We start from the raw sequence: 24920 nt of genomic DNA on the forward strand, positions 1-24920 counted from the left end.
TTTTTCTCATGACACGATTCGAAACTTTTATTACGACATTATAAATGCAGAAAACATTTTAAAAATATGTGTGTACGAGCGAACGTGTGTATAGTGTTATACGACGTGTAATCGAGATAAAAGAACAGAATTACAACTTCGAGAGTGACCGGAACTACGCGGATTACATTCGCTACATTTCGAATATCCCCGTCCTCTTCTTTTCTCCTTGTTAATGTCAATTTTTCGTATTCGAACAAACAAATTCGTAAACCTTTTCGATTTAACCGCGCTACCGACCAACTGCCTCGCTGCTTGCGCTACTACTGGAGCGCGGTCGAATCTTAAGCTTCAAAGATCCGAGCGTTGTTAATTTCAAGTTTCATGCGCGAAAAGAAGACACGCGTTAAAATCGAGGTACGCGAATATGTTTGTTCGTCGCACTGAAAACTGCATGAACGGTCCGTTCTCTATCCCTTAGTTTTAAAATGTAAGTTTATTGAGAACAGCGAACAGAGTGCGAAGGATAAAAGGGGTATAGAAAAGGAGGTCAGAAGCAGAATCGGAGAGGAAACAGTCAACTATTATCCCTAACCGAGATAAAGAAGTATCGATAGAAAAGCATCATTTTTTTCCTTCCTTTTTCATTGTTTCCTGTTTCGAAGAAAAAAAAAACAGAAAATAAAGACAAGGACAAAAGAGATAAATCGGCACAACGATTATAAAATCACTGTGTCGCCTCGCTGGAACACCAGCGTAGAGCGAAGCTTACGTATGTATCTAAGTAAATACGTACGCTGTCGCAGTCCCGACGAAACAACGAAAACGTAAGTATGTAAGTACTTACGTCGCTGAGTACCGACCGCCGCTGCAGGGCGATCGATCGCTACGTTTCTAGTTTCTCTATTATTTCGGTTTCGAAATATATCTCGCGAATCGAATTGCTTAAACGCTTCGCTAATCGACGGCTACGGCTCTCGAAATCATCCGACGATTATCTTTGGTTAACGTTCCTTTGACAACAACGTTCGAATATCGCGTAGAGGGTAAAAGAGCGTTACGAAAGGTGTCACGGTACAGTGATGGGGAAAAAGTACTATCTCCTTCTCGACGACGAGCAACGAGAAAGAAGAATCGCCATCGCGCTTAGAGCAAATTCTTTGTCGAACTTCATTCCTTTTTTTTTTTTTGTTGGTCTTTTTTTCTTTTTTTCGTACAAAAATAGATCTCGGGCGTAGATTACGTAGTCTCGTGCCGGAATATTTAGGACCTCGATGAGATTCGTCGGTAGAATTAGCGCAAATGTTCCGAAATCGATCTTGCGGCGTGAAACGTATTCGGAACGTAATTTACGCGCGGCTATTTTCGACTTTTCGGCAAATTAAAGGTGAACTTTATCTACGCGGTAGAGCCAGCACGTGCGTCGTTCTATTATTAATTATACGAACCGTTTGTTGAGAGAATCAAACAATACTCGTTTTCTTAACGAATAAACGCGCGAACCGTGGTAACGCGGCCAATTCAATTAGACAACGACAGCGGAATATGGACGAGATTACGTAAATTCGCCCGATTTGCTGATAGAAGAACAAGATTGGATCACCCGCTGAATAAGGGGGCGAGAACTACGTCACGATAATTACTTATTTATTGGAACACGCTTAATCAGATGTAATTATTATGTTCGAATTTTTCCAAACTTGTAAACTCGTATCTTTTCGTCGTTGAACCACCAGGAATATAGGGGATTATTAAATGTCCAAATTTTTACGTTTTAACGAATCTAGCTGAACCACTAGCGTTTCCATCTTTTAGTATTTTCAATGATCAAACGATCTGCAAACTCGCGATTTCAGCATCTCGAGCTACGAACATCTGTACCTGAGCGTATAGTAATCCTTGGTACCAAACAACCTTCGTCATTCCTGCTATGTCGGATGTGACGATAAACGACGACGATCGTCCGCGTCGAAGTGCAACGAAAAGATACGAGTTTCTAGCGTATACACATGGTTCTCGGCGAGTGAGCGTCGTCCTCAAGGATACCAAGTAAAATACCTAAACGGTAGGTATTTCGGCAATTCGTAGTTCGCGCTCCAACTCAAACGCGTCTATTTGTCTCGACGTTCCGTTGTTGTACGATTACACCGTCACTCGACGAGTCGTGAACGCGAAACGAATAGAAAAAGGAAAAAAGGGATGTCCGTTCAAGTTAACGAGTCAGTCAACTCTGTGTATGTGTGTTTACGCGCGTGTGCGCGCATGCATATGTGTGTGTATATCTATCTATCTACGACAATTACGCGCAGTTAATCGACAAGTAATAATTAATCCTACTATCGAGCGTCGGCATGTTAACCGACCGAGAAAGAGAAATCGAGGAGGAGAACGTTTCACGATCTCGAACGATTCTCAGCGAATTCCTGTATTTGCTCTTGTTCCATGCGACGTTCTACGCGAGATATTCGTCCGGTTCTTTTACGTCGGATCGTTCTCGTCCTCGATGACGCGAGCCGAAACAAGTTCGATAGAAAAGGCGTATATCACTGGAGCGAGGATTTCAGGCACGAGAAGAGTTTCATCAGGGAATACCGAGGCGTTGCTCGTTTTATGATCTCGAGCAAAGTCGAAATCGACAAACGAAAGGAAGCAGAGGAGACGAGGTGTGTGTGCTGTCGAGAACAGCTGTTCATTGTCTAGAACGGTGTATTCACGTGGCGAACACGTTGCTCGATGTGCAGAGTCGTTCTTTCGACCAACGACAACGTTCAACGAGCGGTGAACGTTGAAACGGGAGCAAACATCTGACGGACATTGGTTATAAACTAGACAAGAACAACGTCCGATCGAACAGGCAAAACAACCGTGTACTCTTCGCGATCATTAAACGCATCGTCGATCTTTTAGCAGCTCCAACCATGTGTTGTATATGTAACCCGTGTAACAACATCACCGACATTCACCGCGTACCCTCGCGTGGTATGAAATTAGTTTTACGATCGTAAGTCTTATTACCGATATGGTGGTCATCGAGCACGTTCCTGGGAACGAATTAATAGAATTCGTAAGAAAACACGCGTCAGGTTCGTGCTCCGACGATATAATTCATTAAGAGTAGGAAACAAGAATGATTGTATCGCGTAATAATTCTGCTTCGGCACATGTGTATAAATGTAAGCATGTACCTGCATGTATAGGTGTTAGTGTAAACGAGTGCAGATATACGAAACGAGAATATGAATCGAATATTTATAACGCTAGGAAATTTCAATTTCAATGGGAGATAAAACCGGTGCATGAGAACATTCGAATACTATGCGTAGACGTACTTTAACTACTTGTAACGATCATAGAGACGAAAAGTGTATCTAACGTTAACGAAACGCGGATGGAAATTTAATACGTATAACGTTAACAATTTCAGACTATTTTTATAAGATTATCTATATAATAATAACCATGATAATATGACGGTAAGAATATAATTCGTTTGTTCGGTATGCATCGTTCATATATATAAATGCGTGTATTATTTCTGTGTTTGTGTATGTGTATTCCGGAAGGCAACAGTAGAACATACCGAAGTAAACGTATAACGATAACGTACATAGGGAAGGGAAAGGGGAGAGAAGAACGAGTATCGTAATTAGGAAATATCCTCGATTCTTGATAAAAGCGCAAGAGGAAGCACGATGATTTCCTCAGCGAATGATTGTAGTTTATTTTCCTTCTTTTTCTTACGATCTCAGATTCGACGAACCCATTATTCACGCCGGTCCTGTAAGTTTTCACGATACTAACGCGATACGAGCGACCAGACATCTCAGACTACCCCGATCTTTATTTCAAAGATACAAGATGAAAAGTTTCGGGTTGCATTTGCAACAGAGAATGATTCAAAAGAGAAAGTGATTCGACGCGAGGAAAAGGACGGAAGGGAGAGAGACATAGAGAGAAGGGAGAAATGACGGTGAAAGCCCTGAGTAGCAAAGAGTCGGAAGATGAACGTCGAAGGAAATGGAGAGATTAAAACTATCCAGTGACTTAAATATTCTATCGATTTAAACGTGTTGCACGAATTCTGGATTGAGAAACGAGAAACCCATAAACTCCGTTTGATCCAGGTTCATCATAAATAATTTGTCCGTGGGCGTTAAATCTGTCTTCTCCGAGGTGAACTGTTTATCAAAGTTGCTCACGTCCTTGCGATGTTTCTACGGGCAAACGTTCACGCGTTATTTATCTTTCATACCGTTTGCCTTCGCGTGTACGCGACATACTCACGATTTTTGGTTTAAACGGCGGTTGCACCTCTCGATTTTCTATCTTCTCCCAATCGATCCGTCGGAAGAACGCGTGACTGCGGACGTCTTCCTCTCCGCGTAATCCGCAACCGAGTCTCTTCACCGGATTCTTGGTGAGGAACTGAAAAACCAAGGTCGAAATCGATAATTTAATCGCGGTTAAACCACAAAATCGTCGGCTAATGGGGCAACGCTTACCGCTTTACAAATTTCTCTGGCTTCCTTCGATAAGCTCTTTGGGTAGCTAACGTTATGCTCCGTAATCGCGGCGAACAGTTCCTCTTCGTCTTCTCCGTCGAACGGCGGCTGACCGACCAACATTTCGTACAACAGTACGCCGTATGCCCACCAATCAACCGACTTTCCGTACGGTTGATACAATATAATCTGCAATAAACGAGCAAACGAATCGATACGAGTCGCGAATCCTCGTATATACGCGATGTATGTATAGTATATATAGTATATTACTATATATACTAGCATACTTGCTGTATATGTTACGATAGCTTTGGTCAGGAAGAAGCGGAACACTAACTTCCGGAGCGATGTAATCGGGTGTTCCGCAGAACGTCTTGGTAGTCTTGTCTCCGTTGATACCTTCTTTGCACATTCCAAAGTCCGCGATCTTGATATGGCCGTCTTGATCCAGCAAAACGTTGTCCAGCTTCAGATCTCGGTACACGATACCTCGGCCATGAAGAAAGAAGAGACCGATCGCTATTTCGGATGAGTAGAATCTACGAACGGTAAGAGTATGGTCGTTAACGCGAACGATCGCTACCACGCGAATAGCGCGCGATTTTGTTCGACGATCGGGACTTACACTGCGACGGGCTCTTTGAACTTGCCACACTGCTGTATCTGGTACATCAAGTCGCCACCGTTTACGTATTCCATCACGAAATACAGTCGGTCCATGGTTTGGAAGCAAGAGTGTAGTTGCACCAAAAACGGCGGTTTACTTGACAACGCCAAAACGCGTTTTTCGACCATAGTACATTCTACGTCGTCGTCCTGTATTATGATGTCTTTCTTCAAGATCTTGATGGCGTATAGTTCGTCGGTTCCTTTCCTTTCCGCCAACATCACCTTAAACACGACCCCCGTGTTAATGTACATGACGCGGTTCAAACATACGTGCATTTGCCGCTTTATTGATTATTATTTGCTTAAATATCTATGTATACGGAACGAACGACTGACTTTTCCGAAGCTGCCTTTGCCGAGCACCATCAGGAAGTGGAAATCGCTCGCCCTTATTAAGTCGCTCTTGCCCATGTTGTGCGGCACTTCCTTGTCCTGAGTCGCCGTCGTTTTCCTCGTTACCGAAGTTTTCTACGGGATAAAAAATCAGGATAATCGTTTATTATGTCGCTTCGTTGTTCTTTTTTTCTCGCAAGCTCGTGGTCGCGGCATTGCCAGCAAGAAACATACTCGCACTTTCATCTTCAACTCGGCAAGATCCACACCCTCTTCCGGCACAGGTACATTGTAGTATTCTCCTTCTTCTTGCGTGAGAAGTTTGAACCATCCGCTGGCAGGCGCTTTGATAAGCTCCGATATCCCGAACGACAGCGAACCCATGAAATCGTTCCTCGACGTCCGATCCCAATCCCAAACTTCGATCAAAAGTCGTCTGTCTTTGTCCTCCGGTTTCAGATCGCTAAAAATCGAATCGGTCGTTCTTTAGCTACGTTCTTACTTCTATTCGCGTACAATACATACATCTTCTTCGCGTCGAGATTAAAAACTATATTTCTCGAGAATCGTTTCGAGAAGAAACGAGTTTTACCGTCACTTACAAAATGATCGTCTCGTTCCATTCGGGATTCAACGAGGATTTGATCGTTTTCGTTTTCTTCTTCACGTTGTCCGAATCCGGAATCAACTTCAGCTTGACGTAGGGATCCGACAAACCGTTTGGATCCATCGGAATCAGATTTCGTCCTTGTTTCACTGTAATCGCAGTCAAAATTTACGATAATTTTCCTGGCGTTCGTTACATTCCTCGCTTTGGTATTCGCTCTCGCTTTCAACCGTCCTACGCGATTGTTCCGTTCTACGAGCAACGGAGAAAGGGTAGAATTTCATTTACGATAATCAACGACCGTTTAATATCACGGCCTTGAGACGAAAGAAGCTTAATTTGACCGGTAATAATCATCTAATAATAAAGATGTTGCGTCGGTCGCGTCGCGTCGCTCCGGGGCCCTATTTCATCTCTTGCAGAGCCAGCCGTTTGACGAAAGAATCGATAAATCGATTACAAGGGTATTTTTAATGGTAATTATCGCAGGACGGTGTAAAAAGACTAAATCCATTTTATACGCGAACCGTGCTACACAGCTGTGGCGTTCAAGTTGCAAATCTATGTACGTGCATCGAACAAAGACTATTGTCGTGCGTAATACGCGCACCAGGAATAGTCACGCTTTTGCATTCGATGCAATGGTTGGTCCATTGCAATTCGCATAATTTTGAAAAATATATTTTCTATCTTTAACGGGGTGTTCTGAATTAAAATGTTTTAAAACAGCGTCTTTTTGTGATTTTTTGTTTTTTAGAAGGGAAAGAAAGAAATGAAGTTATTGAATTTTGAGGTATGCTTTTATATATATTTGACGAATACAAAAAGATTTTGTTTAACACGTTGACTGCCAGGCCTGTTTTCAAAAAAATCTCCGTCAGGCCACGCGTACAACAATACCAAGCGTTCTCTGCTCGGTGCTCCAATCGATATTTTCATAATGCGAGTCGCTCATCCGGTGGTCTTACCTCTCGTTTCTTTTGTTTCCATTCCTTCGTATTTGTTTCTCATTTCTCCACTTTCTACGAAATCAGTTTGAATCTTGGCCGAGCAACGAACGGTATAACTTAAAATCTCTGCCCTAATTCGTTACAATGTCGAAAAGAAAAATTGAAAACTTATTTCTTAGTGAGTCAGATAGCAGTAAAAAAGAAAGCTTTTACGAGGCTTATGATTCCGGAAGAAGCATTAGACGCGCATGCAAATAAAAGACGTCGAATGGACCGAACAAAGGCACAAAAGAATTTGAAGAAAATAACAACTTATTGACCAAATTGTCCCGACCAACCTCAGCTATGTATAGAATGCTTTAAAGTTTTACATGCTAAATAATTTTTTTAATAAACCATTTTCGTATTACTTTTATAACAATTCAACAGTTTTATTATTATGGAATATCTTTTCAAATACCTACGACGGTCCTTCGCAAGTAGTCAAATAAGTGACACCCGAATACGGGTGGCAGTCAACGTGTTAAAGTAACAAAAGAAACTATAACAAATTTCTAAGCCTATTTCATGGACTGCAAATCGGCGTGGAAGATCCACCTCGTAATACTTGACTGAAAGAGAAAACCAAAAAAGGATTAAATTATTATATATTTTTCTTCTGGGTAAACTAAAAAGGTTCGTCAAAAAGTTTATTTAAATAATTGCTATAGCACCTTAAAGTATATATTTTTTTCACCCCGCCAAAATTTTTAATTTCACATTTCTTTCTGCCATTGTTTAGTTCACCCAGAAAAAAAATATATAATAACTTAATCCTTTTTTTGGTTTTTTCTTTCAATCAAGAATTACGAGGTGCATCTTTCCCGCCCTGCAGCCACAAGACGCCCATGTAATAGGCTTAGAAACCTGTTACAATTTTCTTCTTTACCTTAAAAAAACTTTTTTGTATTCGTTAAATATATACAAAACCATATCTCAAAATGCAATAACTTCGTTTCTTTCTTTCCCTTCTAAAGAAAATCGCAAAAAAACGCTGTTTTAGAATATTCTAATTCAGGGCGCCCCCTTAACCCCTCCCCGTACTTCGGCGAGTCTGACTCGCGACCAGATACTTGGGCCAAACATAAATATCGCGAGTCTGATACATCTACATTTCGGTTCGTGTTGCGACTGTTTACGAGCATTAGTCCGTTCAGCGCGCGTCGATGTCTACCGATTGGGCCCGAGTTTCGCCGAACTAAATGGCACGGGGAGGGGTTAAACTGGAGACAAGTTTCCTTTCGGTTGTAGAAAAAATAATTATAAAATATGAAAGATACATGGCACGTTACGTTTGCAAATCGTTTCTCTTTTATTCTCCGTTGTTCACTCGTACAACGAAGAGGGCAATCGTCGTAGGGAAAATCGAGAGCAGCAAAGCGGAAGGTAAACGTACCTTCGACGGTGAGCTTGTTTCCGGAACATGAGATGTGCAACAACATACGACCACGTCTCTCGGTGTGATCGCATCCGCAAAGATTCGGCACGCTCTCCTCGCATCTCTTGTGTACGTTCATGTCGCATGCTACGTTATTAGATCATGATCGATTATAATCGTTGTCCGATACTCGCTGGCACGTTTACGTTGCAGCCAGACCGGTAATCTCGTATATTTTCTGTGTTTTTTTTTTTTCTTTTCTTTTTCGTATTACTCATTTACTTCTTTTCTTTCGTACGGTTTCTCGGCATATTTTGTCTGAAAGTCTTGGTTCGAGCAGCAGGATGCAGAATAGGGGCGCGGTTCATTACGCGTTTCATTAGCCATCGAAACTGCAGCTGTCGACCGTCTCCTTCTCTCTGTCTTTTTCGTTCGTTCATTTTTCTAAATTGTCGTATCGTTTACGCTACCCGAACGCTACACGCGATCGAAGCTGGTTCGGTCCGTTTTTCTCATTTTTCCTCGATGGAAAAACGATTCGAGACGCGCGATCGCGGCTGCAGTCGAAAGTGCACACGCGCGGAACTTAAACGAACAACCGTCCGAATGACATGCTCGATCGACGGAAGTTCGTGCATAAATCGTAATACAAAGGGAGTTTGCACGAATTACGAGGACATTATCGACTGCTGGTAAACGCAGTTACAGCCATTTCTTCGTTCGCTATTTCTCTTTCGTTTCGTTTACGAGATTTTCTTCTCGCGCGATCCGCGCATCGATCGGTCGATAACACCTCGTAATTCTGACTGCGAGAAGTGGAATACAACGAGAAGCTGCCACTATGACAAACCACGTGATCTGGCATAATATATACAAGATCTATATCGAACGGGTAATTATCGTTGGAAATCGATATCTACGCGTACGCATCGGTATCGATAGCTCGTAAAGGAAAGAAAAGACAGCGATCGTGAAACATATGTACATAGATATGTTCTCCCGTGCGCATACCAAGCATCACAGAGAAACCAGAAGAGAACAAAGTGTTACCATTTAACGAAATTCCATCGAAGGATACGAAGGGAAGTTTTGACACACGCGAGTACACATACATAGATACGTATGTACATATGTATCTGTATATACATATAATAGTATATTGGAAAATCTAATATCGCAGTTGACACGTATGAATGGTATGCATGATCTGAAAATAATAATATGCAATCAAAGGGTGGCATAATCAACGAAGAAGGGTAGGTGTTGCGTTCATGTTTACTCGCTAATGAGCAAAGGACAAATCTACGTATACGTATTATGATAATTACGAGCATGCATCGTATGTACAATCGTGTAACAATTATGTACCGTATATACAATATCTATGTATAAAGATCGCGAACAAATACCGTACGTACACTGTTGTTAAGGTATTTTATATAGATGTATGTATATGTATAGGAGGCGGTGAGCTCGCCTAACTGTGCGATAGGATGTGGCAAAAAGAGCAACGGGGTAAGCAAGCGAGGAGCTAATAGGCAAACAACCAAGTGCAAGGTGTTCCCATCTTCCACTTTAAACGGAACGGGTAACGTTTCGCAGCGAATGAGGGGGGGCAGTATCACCGACAATCATCGAACGAAGATACGAGCAGAACGGGATAGCGTTCCTTCTTAACAAACAGGGAGAGATACGGATAACGATATTCCAAGGATAAGAAAATTATTCGTACCTACCAACGTCGTGAACATCGTAAACGTTGGATACGGACGTTTCAGAGCAGAGGTCGAAGATCCTCGAAGATCTTACGAGCCACGTACACGATCCACGCGAGACAGTTTAAAAATCGCTTGAAAACGCGACTTATCTACGTACATGTATATGATATGTAGATATATCGATGTAACGAGTTCGATACGTCCGATATACACAGAAGGATTTATGAGAAATTGAGAAGTAAATCGAGGATGCAGGTTGTTGGAAGAAACGAAGAAGGTTCTGAGAGCGAACCGACCAATCGGTCTGCTCGAAAAATATCGTGATCGAAGAATGAGATAGCAAAAGATTGGAAGAGCTGAACGGAAACGAGAACAACAACGGACTATGATGACGACGATGACGTCAACGAAGATGAGGCAGGAAAGGAAAGATAGCATCGAACAGGTGCACGATGATGACAGCGACGAGGAAAATACGGTGGGAACGCAGAACGTTTGTCATGCACGGGAATAACCTTCCTAACGTTTCTCTTGTCTTAGAAATTAACATGAACGGGAGCAAGGATGGAAATTGCCGAGGTTTCCAAAGTCGAGTCGAGAACAGCGAAAGAAACGTAGAAAAGGATACGTTTGAATCGTAGATGCAGTTAGCGATCACTGACGAGTGAGAGTTTTCTTAAACTGCGATTTCGAGGTCGGAGAGATGGTAGTTGGATAAGATCGGGGAATATAAGGATACTGAAAGTGAGACGCAGAAGCGAAGCTCTATCGAGTATTGCGTTATTTCGCACATTTACGTGGTAATCGAGGGAATTTATTCGATCGACTTCTCGTCGCAGAAGGTAAGTACGTACGGAGGGGCGTCGTACCTACTCTCTTCGGGTTGAATCGTTGAATCGAGAATCGAGAACGGATTTGAAAAATTGATCGCACAGTTTGTAATATGGGTATCGCGGTCCAGCTGGATCCGAGAGAGAGACAGCGCAACGCGTTTTCATAGTTTATTATATTGAGAGGCGCGCCGCTCGATACAAGCGACGCGACGGAGGGTAGATATGCCGGTAGCAGCTGTTTCTACTCGAATCTAGACGAATGCGAACTTGTACGTTATACCGAAGATAACTACGTGAAGAGATAAACGAGTGCGAAATCTAGCCGCTTCGTGGAATGTATTGCGGACTGAGTTTGTTTGATTTGAATGTTTGTTAACTACCTGAACATTTAAGTCCCTGATGCGCGATACCGTGAAGCATCGAGCCGCAGTGGTCGCAGAAGGTTGGCGTCAGGTACGTGAAAACCTCCCATTTGTGTGCGGTGCTCATCTGGGAACAAGAAATAGCGGCCCGGGAAAGCCCGGTCCTTCATTGTGATCTGATGCTCTGATTCCGAGCGATACCAGCCGAATCCTCGCTACTTCGTCTCTACCGATAGCTCGACCGAAACTGCTGTATCGCGTTTACCAATTTAGTCGCTCGAAGCTAATTCAGCGATCGTTTCATCGACCAACTTGCTCGTTACCAAAAAAACGTCGACCAAAAAAAAAAAAAAAAAATGGTTTCCCGGTTCTCGCTTTTCGCTACGATTAGACGCGTTCGGATTCCGGTCGAAGCTGCTGAACAAAGTCTACGAAGAGAAAGGATGGCCGAAATTGAAAGTACAAAGGTGTTGCTGCGTCCGTTTCAGTGGTTGGTCGAATCAACCGCTCTCTCGATTTAATCTCAAATTTAATCGGAGACGGTTTACGGAAAAGCCGTTTTAACATCTTTTTCAATTCGAGCGAAGGGAGGAATGTCGTTTCCCACCAGTGTAAACCTATTTGTCGGGAAGGAATCCTTGTCGCGATAAAGATAACCAGCTAGTCGCTCGGTAACGTTCACTTGGAACCCAGTTAAGGTCATGGTTTGCTACGCGAAATTGAATTTGTCTCTTTTTCTTCTTAGTTTCCGTACAATGAGAAAGAAAAAATGGAAGAATCCCAGTAGGAGGGTGGGCGGCCGCTTGGTCGGTCGGGCTGATGGGGTGAAAGGGAGGCTAGGACGAGCTGAAATGGACTAGCCCGTGAGTAAGATGGGATCGAGCTAACGGAGAGAAAGATGGAAAGAGGAACAGCGAGGGAAGCGAGGAGCGAAGTAGGCCTTTGCCGTCTTTCGGGCACTAACGCGGCCCGCTCCTTTGCCTCGATTTTCCAGGCTTTTCTCCCGACCCCGGTAGTCTCGAGCGTTTAATTCATTTCCACGCCGCTCTTCTCCCAATTCAGCCCGCCCCCTACTACGCTCTTTCTCTTTTACTCTCTTGGCGCCAAACACGTTCTATACTCTATGCTTGGAGCCTGGAATTCTTCTTCCGACTTTTCGTTCGCAAACCTCTCGTTATTTCTACACATGGCTCGTCGATAAAGTAGAAAAATGGAAATTACACGGGGTGGAAAGGAATCTCGATTTGTCCGATTTCGCGTGTATCTCGCGGAAAGGGACGTAAGGGAAAAGAGGTACCGAGACGCGCCACAGAAATCACACATATATACATTATAGAAAACGAATTGCGGTGACACATGATGCGGCATAGATCAACGTATAAAGTGTGCGGGACATCAGATTATCCGAAAAAAACACGTAGAAGCGGAAAGACACAGAATGCATAGACAATCTGTACAAAGTAGAAGAGTTATTTACAAAAATATAACAAGTATAATGTAATATATCATATGTATAATATTGTACAGGATCGAAGATCGCCTTTATTCGGAAGAAGCTTAGAGTCGAAGATGTTATTCACAGTATGATGGAAATCACGCGTTCCCTTTCTATCGTCTAAACCATAATTAATATTATCGTTGGTTCTTTCTCGCTGCTGGCTACTATCCGATTCTACTCGAAATTTTACGAGCAACCTGGCGCGGCGGCCGGCTCCGAAACTATTACTTTCCGCTATTTCTATCGCGCGTTCTTTGCGATCTTCGTGCATTCAAAATCGTCGCGTCATCCTCGAATTCACAATTTTGCCTATCTCGAGAAACACCGACAACTATGAGAGAAGATCGTAGATGTAACAAAGTAACGCAAATATCAAGCTTCGACGTCTAAAAGGCCAAGCTAAATATTGCGTGTAACTATTATACATATGTATACGAACATCAAAGTCTGTGCACACACACACATCGTGAAAAGTAGAACGAGGAGAAGTGTGAAAAGGTTTAAAGGTGTAAGTGGGAAGGAAACGTTTCACGCGCACACGTTAAATTTCAAAAGAGAAAAGACAAGTCGTGTGTGAAAAAGACAGGATTCGTCCAGCGATGGGTATGTACCTACGACGTTTCCACGTTTCCATATTTTCATAGTTTCCCGGTTGCGCGTTAACGAAACGAGTCTGATGAGATTTTGTTAAACCGATTTCTGTCCCATCGCCAGATCGGTCACCACGACGATCGCAAGGAGAGCGAAGGAGCGAGGGAAACAGAGAGCGGAAACTGGAAAGAAAGAAGCGGACAGAAAAGTAAACCAAAGTCGAATCGTATCCTCTGTTACATATGTACATCGTGTATCTCTCTCCCCTAGCTTTCCATTTCTTTTCTTCTGTATCTCGCTGTCTCTCTTCTATTCTTCTCTTCGCTTCTTTATCCCCGTCCCGTGAAAAGTAAATAGGTACACGTTTCTGTGCGCACATAGAGATAAACGTACGCGGATACGAGAGTGTCAACGAATACGTAGCCGTTCGAAGGCGCAAATAGCGATCAAGTTGTGCGCGCAAGGATTGCCACGTGAGAGCTTGCCGCGAATCGTAAAATCCGAAACAGGAAAGACCGACGAGAAATTAATTCGCGCGTAATCGAGAAAACTGATCGAAGACGGTGTACATCGCGCATCGACGATAACTTGTTCTGTGAAATTCGCGAGCGTTCAGGCTGCTACGTACGCACGAATATGTTAAACTCTTGCGCGGGAGAGATAAGCTTTGCGAAAGAATATTTACAAAGTACGAACATCGGGATGAGGAATAAGAAGAAGAAACAGTGGCAGTAGTAGTAGAAGAAGAAGAAGAAGAAGAAGAGGGAAAGTAAAATGAGAGAGTAGAAGAAAAAGAAGAAAAAGTAGAAGATCAGAAGACACGAAGAAGATTAGAGGAAACAAGACGAAGATAAAGCAACACCACGAACAAACGGTGGACCATAGACAAAATGTACGGTCAGTATAAAGTGCGATAGTGTCTGTGTCCTTTTTCTTTTCGTGTGTCTGTGTGCGTGTGACTGGTTGCGTGTTCTCGTTTTTTCTTTCCATTCTTTTTTTTTTCTTTTCGTTTTTAATATGATACCTTGGCACTTCATGCCCTGGTGGATGACACCATAGAGAAGACTACCGCAGTGGTCACAGAAGGTGGGGCTGTTGTAGGTGTGTTGCTTGAATTGGTGCTTCGTCCGCGTGTCCTGCGTTATTACACCATTACACCGTGCACACACACGCAGACTCTCGGGTCATGGCGTAGGGATCATGATCGTGATCGGGATTGCAACCGGGATCGTAATCGGGATCGGAATGGAAATCAGGATCGAGATCGAATAGAAAGGATATAACACATATCGGTGGCGATCGATTTCCCTGATAAGCGAATAAACGCGTTGCCCGGCCTTGCACGGGGACGTAATTGCAATGATATCGAGGAGAACGATCACGTGACAGCGACACGTTCGTTTCGAAACATCTGTTCCAGCGCTTATTTCCATTCCACGAAGCTTGCACGCGCTCGCTAGTGACAGAGGCGTGTAGCACGTCGTTCGAAATAAACCGGTGCTATGTACGTTGGTCCAAGTTAGAAACGGGTCGTCTAGCCGTCGCGTGGAGCAGCATCGGAATCGGTGGCAGCGGTAACCGCGAAACGAGCCAGTTTCGCAGCTGAAACGAACAAGCGATACCACGGTTCCGTGTGACGTGTTATCACGAGGCGGCACTGTGTCCTCCGCGCTGTGGTCCATTAAGTTCTCTAAGTTATGCTACGCTTTCAAACTACGAAAGCGCCAACTCGATTATTACTCTCCGTGGCATGACTCGTTACTCGTAACCGCTACGTGCTACGGACGTGTCAGTTAACCGACGTCAAAACGCAGCCAATTTTGAAATCTAGTTTCCGATCGATCGATCAACCGTACGTTTTCCTTGGCTAGCAAAGATATCGCCTTCAGGGAAATTGTGCCGTAATTCGATCTGCAAGGTCGTATAGGGATTAGGGGTATCGAGAAAGAGTCATCTTCGAAGCACAGAAGCACAAGGAAATCAGCACCAGGGCCAAGGAAGACGCTAGGACATTGATCGTTTTAGTCGAATACCCAAATGTAAATAAAAACCATTTCCTTCCGCAGTGATTGGAAAAACGTTCGCGACTCGTCGGTCCTTCGACAGGTTACCATCGAAGGCGTCGCAGCAGGATGATGGAAGCGGTGAATTTTCCGATTCGCTTGTTGCGATCTCGCAACGAGTCGGGAGCGTTGTTCCCGTTTAGACGATCCGGGCCAACGAATTTCCTTATAGTCGTCCGCATAATTATTCCGTGTTACAAGCGTGGTTAAACGAAGCGCAGTAAACGCTTAGGCCAATCGTGCGCGGTGCGAGAAAACGTGGAGAAATATATAGCTCTTAGCCCCGGGTGTCCTTTCCCTATTTGCTCCAGCCGAGGATCATCCTTGTTCTTTTAATTGTCGCGTTACCGCTTTATTTATTGGCTAATTAGACGATTCGTTTTAGCTCGTTACCCTTCTCTCTTTCTTCCTCTCCTTCTCGACACGCGCAAGCAATTACGTTCTGGTCCATTTCTTCAAATTACATCGGCCTACGTGTTTAAACGCGAGATAAACTCATCTACAGTTTCTACCAACGTGTAACGCAAAACACGTATTTCTTTCTTTCTTTCCTTCTTTCTTTCTTTTATCTTATTATTATTAGATATACGTAAGTTTAGGTAACACGAGTTCTGTTCGATAGAACGAATTTCATTAGCTGATAAAATACGGAATCCATTGAATCGATTACACTGTAAAAATACGATCCGCGCGCGTTTGGTCGACGGAAAGCTCGACCTCGATATCGATCCGACAACGACCTTCCTTAACCGGTCGCCACTTTTCGCAACGGCTACCAATATGCTCGGCCCTCTACGCGTGTTTAACGCTGTTGCTGCTATTAATTAACACGTATTTAGACGACAGAGATTGTGAGCGAGCTAGAGTTATAAGAGAGAGAGAGAGAGAGAAAGAGAAAAAGAAATAGAGAACGTAATTGCAAGCTGTCTCGGCGTAATACAATAGTCCGTGGTGGACACCCGTGTGCAACACACGCGCATTTCTTTGCTCGCAGAATTTCCGTATTCCGCTATTCTTGAAATTCACTCCGATCACATGAATCGTATACGCAGTTCAGATAACACACTGCGGGGTATGCGAGCTAATCGAATCGCGTGAAAATCGCGACTGTAACATTTTTCTTTTCTTTTCTTTTCTTTTTTTTTTTTTCTCGAAACGAAGCGCGTTTAGAACGTCCTTGGCTTCGGACGAAAGAGAGAAAGGCGCGATAAAACTGCTTCGAGAAAGAAGAATAATAAACGAAAAGAATCGTGTGTAACGAGATATGCAATTCGTCGATACTCACGTCCGAGTCAGCTCCTTTGTCGGCGCCAGGGCACGTGAAAGTCACGTATTCGTGACATCGTTTATGAACGACGAAACTGCAGACTGAAACACAAGCGGCAAAATGGAGCCAAAGTTGTTCCATGGGACGAATTGTGGCTGAACAAGAGGTCGATCGCGTCGAAGCCTCAGACGTTCTTACCTTGACATTGGTATCCTTGCTTTCCAAAGCCCCTGAAACAAAAGTTTTCGTCGTGAAATTAATTTTTCCATCGAACGCTCCATCGTTCTCTGTTGTTCCAGTTGTTGTTGTTGTTGTTGTTGTTGTTGTTGTTCTTGTTGTTGTTGTTCTTGTTGTTGTAGTTGTTATTTCTGACTAACAAAGCACCTGACAACTATTTGTAGTACGACAGACTGACGAGTCTCGTGCTGCATGGGGAAACGCGTTCGAGGTCTGTATGTTCGATCAATTGAAACAGCATCCATTTCGTTCGGTGGCTTGTCAAAAGCAAAGTGCGAACGAGCTCTTCTCTCTGTACACTTTTACTACGTTAAATAAGAAAGTGCCTGTATAAAAACCTTTCGATAAACGTTCAAAGTAGATTTTTTGTCCCGATTATCGGCGATTTCAATGAAACGAGGAAGGATACGAATTCTACTTTATCGAATCGTTATACCGCGTATATTAAAACCTTGGCCGAACAACGTAAACAAGCTCTCGATATTAGCCGAAGCTTGAACTTAAACAGGGCGAGTGCGTGTCTAGGAAAGAGAACTTGTTGGATCTTGGGAGACGATCCAAAGTACATTTCCGATATAGCATTTATTTACCAATGATGTAACCCGCCTTAACCATCTATACTGGTCCGTGAATGATTAATACAGCTTTAACGAGCAAATCGTTCGATTTCAAGGCTTCGCTGTTATACCAATAAGGTTTCGATTCAAGACGACTAGACTTGGGTGCGCGTAGCTTCCGATTACGCGTATCGTATTGCCGGCGATCAAACGGAATTCGCGTATTCGCAGTTTCAAAGGCGTCGTTCGAACCGAAGATAATGAACAAAGGGCGAATCATTGGCGGATCGTAAAGCGTAACGACCTTACGTACGATAAGCGACGAGGACAGGTCGACCGAAAGGATAATGCGAGATCAAACGCGAGAATGAAACTCGTACGGTAGCGAAAAAGAAAAAGATAGCGGCAAGTTGCTCTGTTTTATCCACTTTCACGAAGGGATCAGGGATTATAACTGGAAAGTATGCGAAACACAAGAAGATGTTCAGAAAGGACACGTGGAATACGAAAAGAAAGGAATAAGGAAAAGGAAGAAAGAAGAAAAATCGATACAAATCCCAGATTAGCCTACATTTCTTCGAAGCTTAAAGGCTATCGCTCACTTAACAGCAGGGCACATGAACGGCATCGAACCAACATCGACGTAAACGCTTATACAGTCGCGTTTCGTATTTCAGAACCGTGTCCTTTCTTCGTAATTGCGTTTTCCACGCCGTCTTATTAATCTTTGTTTACTTTATCGGAATAATACAGATCCCTTCGCGTTAGTTTGCGAATAAACGATATACAGTTATATCTAACGGCGTCTTAAAATCGAACAACCCTAAGTTCTTTCCTTTCTTTTCTTCCTTCTTTTCTTCTTTGTGCTTCCCTTCCCTGTCTTTCCCTTCGATATCGACACTAGAACTACCACTACCAGTCAAATCGACTGGTTTTACGATTTTATTTTAAAATTCCTACTTCGTGTTATATTTTCTTCCCGCAATGGTGTAATAACTTTCGCAACGATAACTAAAAGAATAATACAATGAATTTTATTTTGTCTTTTATGTATTCAAACTGAAAATAATTTCGTATCGAGGCTACTTATACCAACAGCAGTCAAAATGACTGGTACTTGTCGAAGTGTAAAAGGGTGCTGCGATCCGTTTATCGAAACCCAATTTAACCAGTTTCCTCGTTTTCTGCAACTTGCCACACGTTTTGAAAATTTTTACCGCGTATCCCTCGATACGACGATATCAGTTATCAAGAAAATTCCAGGTCGATCGCTAGATCGCTAGATGAAAACGACTGCTCCTACAATTTTATAAATGTGTCAATCCTCGTTTAAGAATCATGGTCCTAGATGGATTAATGATACCAAAGATGTACTACATAACATTGAATTGCTTCTGTAAGAAAGTAATCAATCGATAAATATAAAAATATTCTATCATTAGGTATCTTTTAAAGACCAGTCATTTTCACTGGTTTTGGTAGAAATAGCTTCGCGTTAACTGTCGGTAGTTCTAGCGTTAAATCTCGTATATTCCTTTTCATAGTGTCTCGTATCGATGTCGATAAGGCGTGCGGCAAATGCGATGAATGCATGGACAACTGGCCCGATGCCGTGCCACGAGGTAAACGACAAGCTTAAATCGCTTATACGCGGTAAGAAATGAGAGTTTATTCGCTCGGTGGATCTGCAGGTACGCCGAACAGTATAAAAGAAGCTGGATTTCGCACGTTAAAGCTACGGTCGTAAAATCCGTTATACGTTAAAGCTGGCCGTATCGAGAAACGTGCACATCTTGTCCGGGAATGAATCCCTATTAAGAAAAAATAGAACGCTGCGTAGCGTCCTAAGTGTCACCGCATCAATCAGCGTTGCTACTTCATATACGTACACTTGATGTACATATACGTATGCGTATATATATTGTATACACGCACGATATATATGCCTATGTCGTGGAAGTTACTATAACTGGAATAACAAGTAGATCGGTTCTATTTTCGATGCGGGATACATCGTCAGTAGCCGCCCTTTGGAAAATTAAGGTCGATTTAGTCGACTGGTTTGGCTATCCGCTACTCGTGTACCACTGTAACGGAGCCGGAAGGGAGCACCACACCGGCGGCCACCATATTCTACCCGATAGTCTCTACCTTCCGACACACGATCGCCAAATATTGTTAATCTTTTAACCAGCTATCGTTGCAGGAGTTTGGCTTGACGCTCGTTTCGTCCCAAACGAACAAACAACATCGCTCGGCACAACGCTGTCGATTTTTTTAGTTGAATCAGCTGGATATTCAAGCGAAAGCCGATATGGGTTAGCTGGATGAAAGATAGAGGGAGAAAAAGAGAGAGAGAGAGGGGGGAGGGTGGAGAGGGAACGAGTTAGTTCCGTCCTGCTGACTATCCGGTGAAAGAGGAGGAACGCGCGATGAAAATTCACCGTGTTTCGAATACGATTTTCCACTTTGACCGGAGGATACGATCAATCGAGGTCCCGGTAGCAAGGGGAAGGATAGTAAAGCTGATGATATAATGGACGGATTTTTACGCATTTATGGGAAATTTAAAAGCGCACAAATACACCGACGCGTGTCTAATATGCAAATGATCATACAAATATGTCTAATGACAAGGAAGGACCGATAAGAAGCAAGCTCGGTCGGAAAATTGCCAATGAATGTACATATTGGCAATTGTCGAAGGAATCGTACAAACGTAAGGTTTTATAATCTTTCCTCGAGAAAAGGTAATCGATCGCGATATCGCATCTATGTATATTCGCTTAACCCGCAGGTGCTTCTTGGACCGTGACGGGTTTCCTGGGCTCATCGAGACTCACGACGACCTTACCGATCCAGGCGAGAATCCATCGAAAGCCTTTTGTTCTAAGCTAATTGGGTTCGCTCGGTTCCCATCGATTTTCTAGCCTCCCTGGCCTCACTCTTCCCCCGCATGGACCGCAATGAACCGCAACGGACCGCTAAAAATTCCCAAACGAAGCGTCGAGCATACTCGCGTTTACGAGCACATACCCTCGTCTCTCACCTTTCATCCCGAATTTATTAGTCCGAAATAGATATCGCGAGTACTTTTTCGCAACGAAACCTTTGCACAACGACAAACGGGTGTAGTCGCGATGCTTAGTTTAGCGGCGGATAGCGATCGGTCGTTTGTCAAAGACGCGATTGTTCTTGACACGCTTGTCCGCTGATTCTGTACGTCTTATTTGCAAGAAAGTATGAATTCTTCTGAATCGATTGGTATTGCGAACGATGCACGAGAGATTCAGAGCGAGATCCTTAACGTTCGATGCAAAATTCAACAGGCAGCTCACAGGCGCTGGCCTTCGGCCAGAGCACGCTCGCTTTCACGGAACGTGCTTTTTTAGATTCCAGTGCTTACAGAATTCCTCCGAACGCGGTGAAATAGATGGCGGCGAAAAATATTGTTGGTAAATCGTAGCGACCAGTCTCCTACGAGAATTCTCAAAGAGAATTTTCTATTTTTCGCGTTCCGTTTTAACTGACGCTACGCGACACGACCCGGCCAACTCGTTGACAAAATGAACAAGCTTCGAATACGTTTCAAGCATGATTCCATAAAATCATGATTAAATGGAAGTTCAAAGCTACTGGATAGGTATGTAGACACAACGCGCGTGTGCGGCACACCGATACGATCAACGCGACAGGATTCTCATGAATTTCCGAGGAATGGCCAGGATTGTCGGAATCCGTGTCCTGATATTCCATCGAATCTCAAATACGAGTGAACTAACATACGAATAAATCGGAACGTTCATTTGGTAGCAACGCTGGTAACGTTCATTTACCGGCACGTCGTATTCGGATTTTCGCGAAATACGAAACGTACCATAAGACAACCCCGCACCAGGCGTGTGCAGTCTAATCGACGACTACGTAGGTATTCAGCGATACGACATCGTAAAACGGTACAATTGATACGAAAAAAAGCCAATCAGTCAGATAGTCTGTTGATTCGCTAAGCGGAAGCGTCTAAAATCGATAAAGTATCAATTGGCGAAAGGGGGACACACGGACATCGTTTGAGGAGCTTAAAGAAATTACCTGATAAGATACCCAGTGACGAAAATCACTCTGAGTGATGCAAGAGTGCATCTTTCTGCGTGCAAGATATTTGTTCGTCCTTCTCGCGCGAAACAAGAAACACACGAGTTTAAGCGAAAGGCACACGCAAGCAGAAACGAACAAAATGAGTACGCTAAAAGTAAAAGAAACTTTCCCGTTTGAACGCGTATTCAATTTTTTCACGATCCAACTGTTAGGTGTCTTTTCTACGTAAACTCGGTAACCAGTTTTCTAGACCTGAAAAGTAACTGATCTCTAAAATAAAAAGCGTTTTCAACGATCCAAAAATAATAGTCGCGTTGCTTGAGAATTCCGACGAGGTAGACACAGGCTGTTCTCCTTTCGTTACAATGCAATGCGATCGATAAGCCGAAAGCATTAAACTTTAAAGTAACGTACGACAAACTTAATATTTCTGCCTATTTGTTAGACGCGATTTTTCGAATCAGAGATCAATTTTCGCTCGACTGTTTAATAAAAGGAGATGAGATTAGAATCCGCGTTATAACCATTGGCGGTGAAATTTTCGAAATTCGACAACGGAACTAACGCGTTTGCTTCCTTTTCATTGAACTCGATCGTATACTTATCGGCCTGTCAGAAGCAAGCCACGTCGGAAGCAGATACTTCCGAGCAATTGGTTGTAAATCGACAAGTCGATGTTTATCCAAAGGGAACGGGCCAATCCCTTTGTTTAACGAGTGGAAGTCTTTTGGTCGTTGTTGACCCTCTTTAGCATCGTACGACCTATCTTTTTTTTTTTTTTTTTTTCTATGTATAGATGAATACGCAACAATGCCTACGATCTACGATATTCCGTTAGAATCGTGCGGATTATTCTTCCGTGGATGAAGATTGCACAGAGTCGAAGATGAATCGTCGTCGATTGGCTTCGTCATCTCGATCTCAAGGTTCACGAAACTCAAATGCATCGTTTGGTATGTGATTCGTCATCTCTATCGCCATATACGTGTGTATGTATATGTATATCGACGCGCAACCATTGCTCGTTGTGCAACCGATTCCTCGACAAGAGGCACATTCTCTTCTTCATCCTTCTATCTTCTCGTTAGCATGTAGCAATTGAACAAGAAAAGAGTGCAGCGTTATCGCTTCGCGTAAATAAAATCAGTCGGTATAGTCGGTGTGGCGGTGTGGCAAAGAACACCTAAGTATGTAATTAGAAATGAATGGCGAGCTTGTGTTCACCGTTCCTGACGGATAATGCAAGTTCGTCACGCGAAACCACACAACTCGATAACGACTTATAGCTTTAAATACGTTAGGACTTGCAATCGCAACACGTGATTCGCGAATAGACAGAAGCCAGTGAAATAAATCTTGCGGTCAACCGTGAGTAGGTTCGTCAATCCTCTTGAAAGACGCTTGACTTCCATTATTAGGTAACGAAATCCGAGAAATGATCTGTTATTTTCTTCGAAAGAAGCTCGTAAAAATACATTGCTTTTGTATATGATCAGATAAGGTATGGTAATACGTTGTACTTAAGTTTAAGGTTTTAGAGTTAAGTTGAGATTTAAACTGTCTGTTAAATGCAATTGTCACACCCAAACACTATTCTGTATGGATAGAGTGATACATAATAATAATAACAATAACAACGTTATCGCTTTTGGCTTTCTTTATTTGAACTTCATATTGCATAATAAAAATGCGGTTGACGTATATTTGAAAGACAATCGTTCAAGGTTCGAACGAGCGTGAGAAGAAAAGGTGGCGGAACGTTACATCCAAGTGTCGATCGTAAATGAGAGCAAACACTGGCGAGCAAGTAGACTCGTACATTCCGGTTATACACGACCGGATCGAATCAGATCGGCTTGGATTCAATTGGATCGGATCGGATCGGATCGGATCGCGTCCAATACCGGATCGTCGCGGTCGATCGAAAAGAATCACGGGCAGGATCACGGTTAACCATATTCGACACAATTTAACCGAATTATTCGTCGTCGATGTTTTTAACCGAATCAAAGTGAAAGAAAGCACAAGCATAGGAGCATCATGAAGGAACAAAGAGAACCGTTGGGATAGTCTAACTAAGATACCGGGACGACTTCTCGATCATTTCGCGTTTCTTTTTCCGCAAGAAGGCAACAACAAAAGGTGTGGAAGAATTGGATCGGAAACGTCTGTTGCGTCCGTTCTCAACGGCAAAATCGATGTCGGCGAAACAAGTTAGTTTGGTTACTGGGTCGCTCGCTATTGTGCGTCAATGCCTGTAACCGTTTCAACTGCACGTAAATGTTACTCGTTAGATATCATCCGGGTTATGCCATGCCGTAAACTTCTTTTACCTGACGCTTTACAAAGAATTAATTACGTATCATTGTCTATCGTACGCCAAATTGTATAAAATATATGGAGAAGATCGGACAATTGCGATCCGATATTTCTTATGCAAATACGAAATATCGTCAGTCAAAGATTTGTCATCGCTTCGATTACCGATTGTTTTTGCTTTCCGACGCATATATGTAATCTCCCTAAGAGTTCAAACGCGGATAAACAAAGGGACTTTCTCTGTTTAACGGGCAGTGCGACCTTATTTATTGTTACGGACAATCAATTTGCCAAACAGTGATTTCACAGACGGACGATTAGAGAAGAAGGATTTCGAGCGTTAGAAACAGACAAGATCGTAAGAGAGAATTTATTATTTAGAGTATTGAAGATAGATAAAGGAAGAGTGGTAGTTTAGGACGTGGAAAGTCGAATCTCGATTTTCAAGCAGACCTTGTACAAAGCTTTGTTATTCATTATTATTTATTGTTATTAATTATTATTAATTGTTTTTCACCTTTGTATTTTATTCAAGTATTGTTACAATAAACTCGATTTTCAGACTTCAGAATCGATCCCTGAATTAATGAATTCGAAAAGTGAACATTATATATATTCGATGTCATTCTACTTTGTTCGATCTTACCAACGGAAAATATAAGCGTAATTATTGGATGTCCCATAATCGATAGAGCTTAAAAGAGAAAAAGCAGGACTCGTTTCGTGGATGCTGGATTGCTTAAAATCGTTCAAAAATCCCGCGCTCAAATTGATCTCTCATTCGGTCGTCGTTTCTAATTTAGACGAAGCGCGAGTATTCTCAAGGCCGGACCGTTTAACCGTTGCTCGAGTTACTCTACCGGCAGCTACCGGCCACTGGATTTATGTATCATCGAGGACAGAAACAGAAAGAAAGA

At 42.9% G+C, this 24920-nt stretch overlaps 2 protein-coding genes across 5 annotated transcripts in view; one reads left to right on the plus strand and one right to left on the minus strand.

The window, feature by feature from the left end:
• Positions 1–24920, minus strand: part of LOC122573028 (protein kinase C, brain isozyme) — a 25829-nt gene continuing 909 nt past the window's right edge. The window contains exons 2-13 of one of the 4 annotated variants that reach the window (XM_043738900.1): positions 16991–17022; positions 16811–16893; positions 14487–14598; positions 8479–8607; positions 6089–6242; positions 5721–5949; positions 5490–5621; positions 5110–5375; positions 4822–5023; positions 4482–4670; positions 4264–4404; positions 1–4193 (exon numbers count right to left, since the gene is read on the minus strand). In XM_043738900.1, the coding sequence (XP_043594835.1) occupies positions 4041–4193; positions 4264–4404; positions 4482–4670; positions 4822–5023; positions 5110–5375; positions 5490–5621; positions 5721–5949; positions 6089–6242; positions 8479–8607; positions 14487–14598; positions 16811–16893; positions 16991–17022 (1822 nt within the window). In that variant the 3' untranslated portion in view covers positions 1–4040. Of the gene's footprint in view, positions 4194–4263; positions 4405–4481; positions 4671–4821; positions 5024–5109; positions 5376–5489; positions 5622–5720; positions 5950–6088; positions 6243–8478; positions 8608–11391; positions 11501–14486; positions 14599–16810; positions 16894–16990; positions 17023–24920 lie in introns of those variants that run through there. The other 3 variants (XM_043738901.1, XM_043738903.1, XM_043738904.1) reach the window with 3 other exon arrangements.
• Positions 11508–24920, plus strand: part of LOC122573047 — a 16975-nt gene continuing 3562 nt past the window's right edge. Inside the window, exon 1 of the mRNA XM_043738953.1 lies at positions 11508–14359. Within this exon, the coding sequence (XP_043594888.1) occupies positions 14353–14359 (7 nt within the window). The 5' untranslated portion in view covers positions 11508–14352. The remainder of the gene's footprint in view (positions 14360–24920) is intronic.

The sequence above is a fragment of the Bombus pyrosoma genome, linkage group LG11, assembly GCF_014825855.1.
Source record: "Bombus pyrosoma isolate SC7728 linkage group LG11, ASM1482585v1, whole genome shotgun sequence".
In the NCBI taxonomy this organism is placed as follows: Eukaryota; Metazoa; Arthropoda; class Insecta; order Hymenoptera; family Apidae; genus Bombus; species Bombus pyrosoma.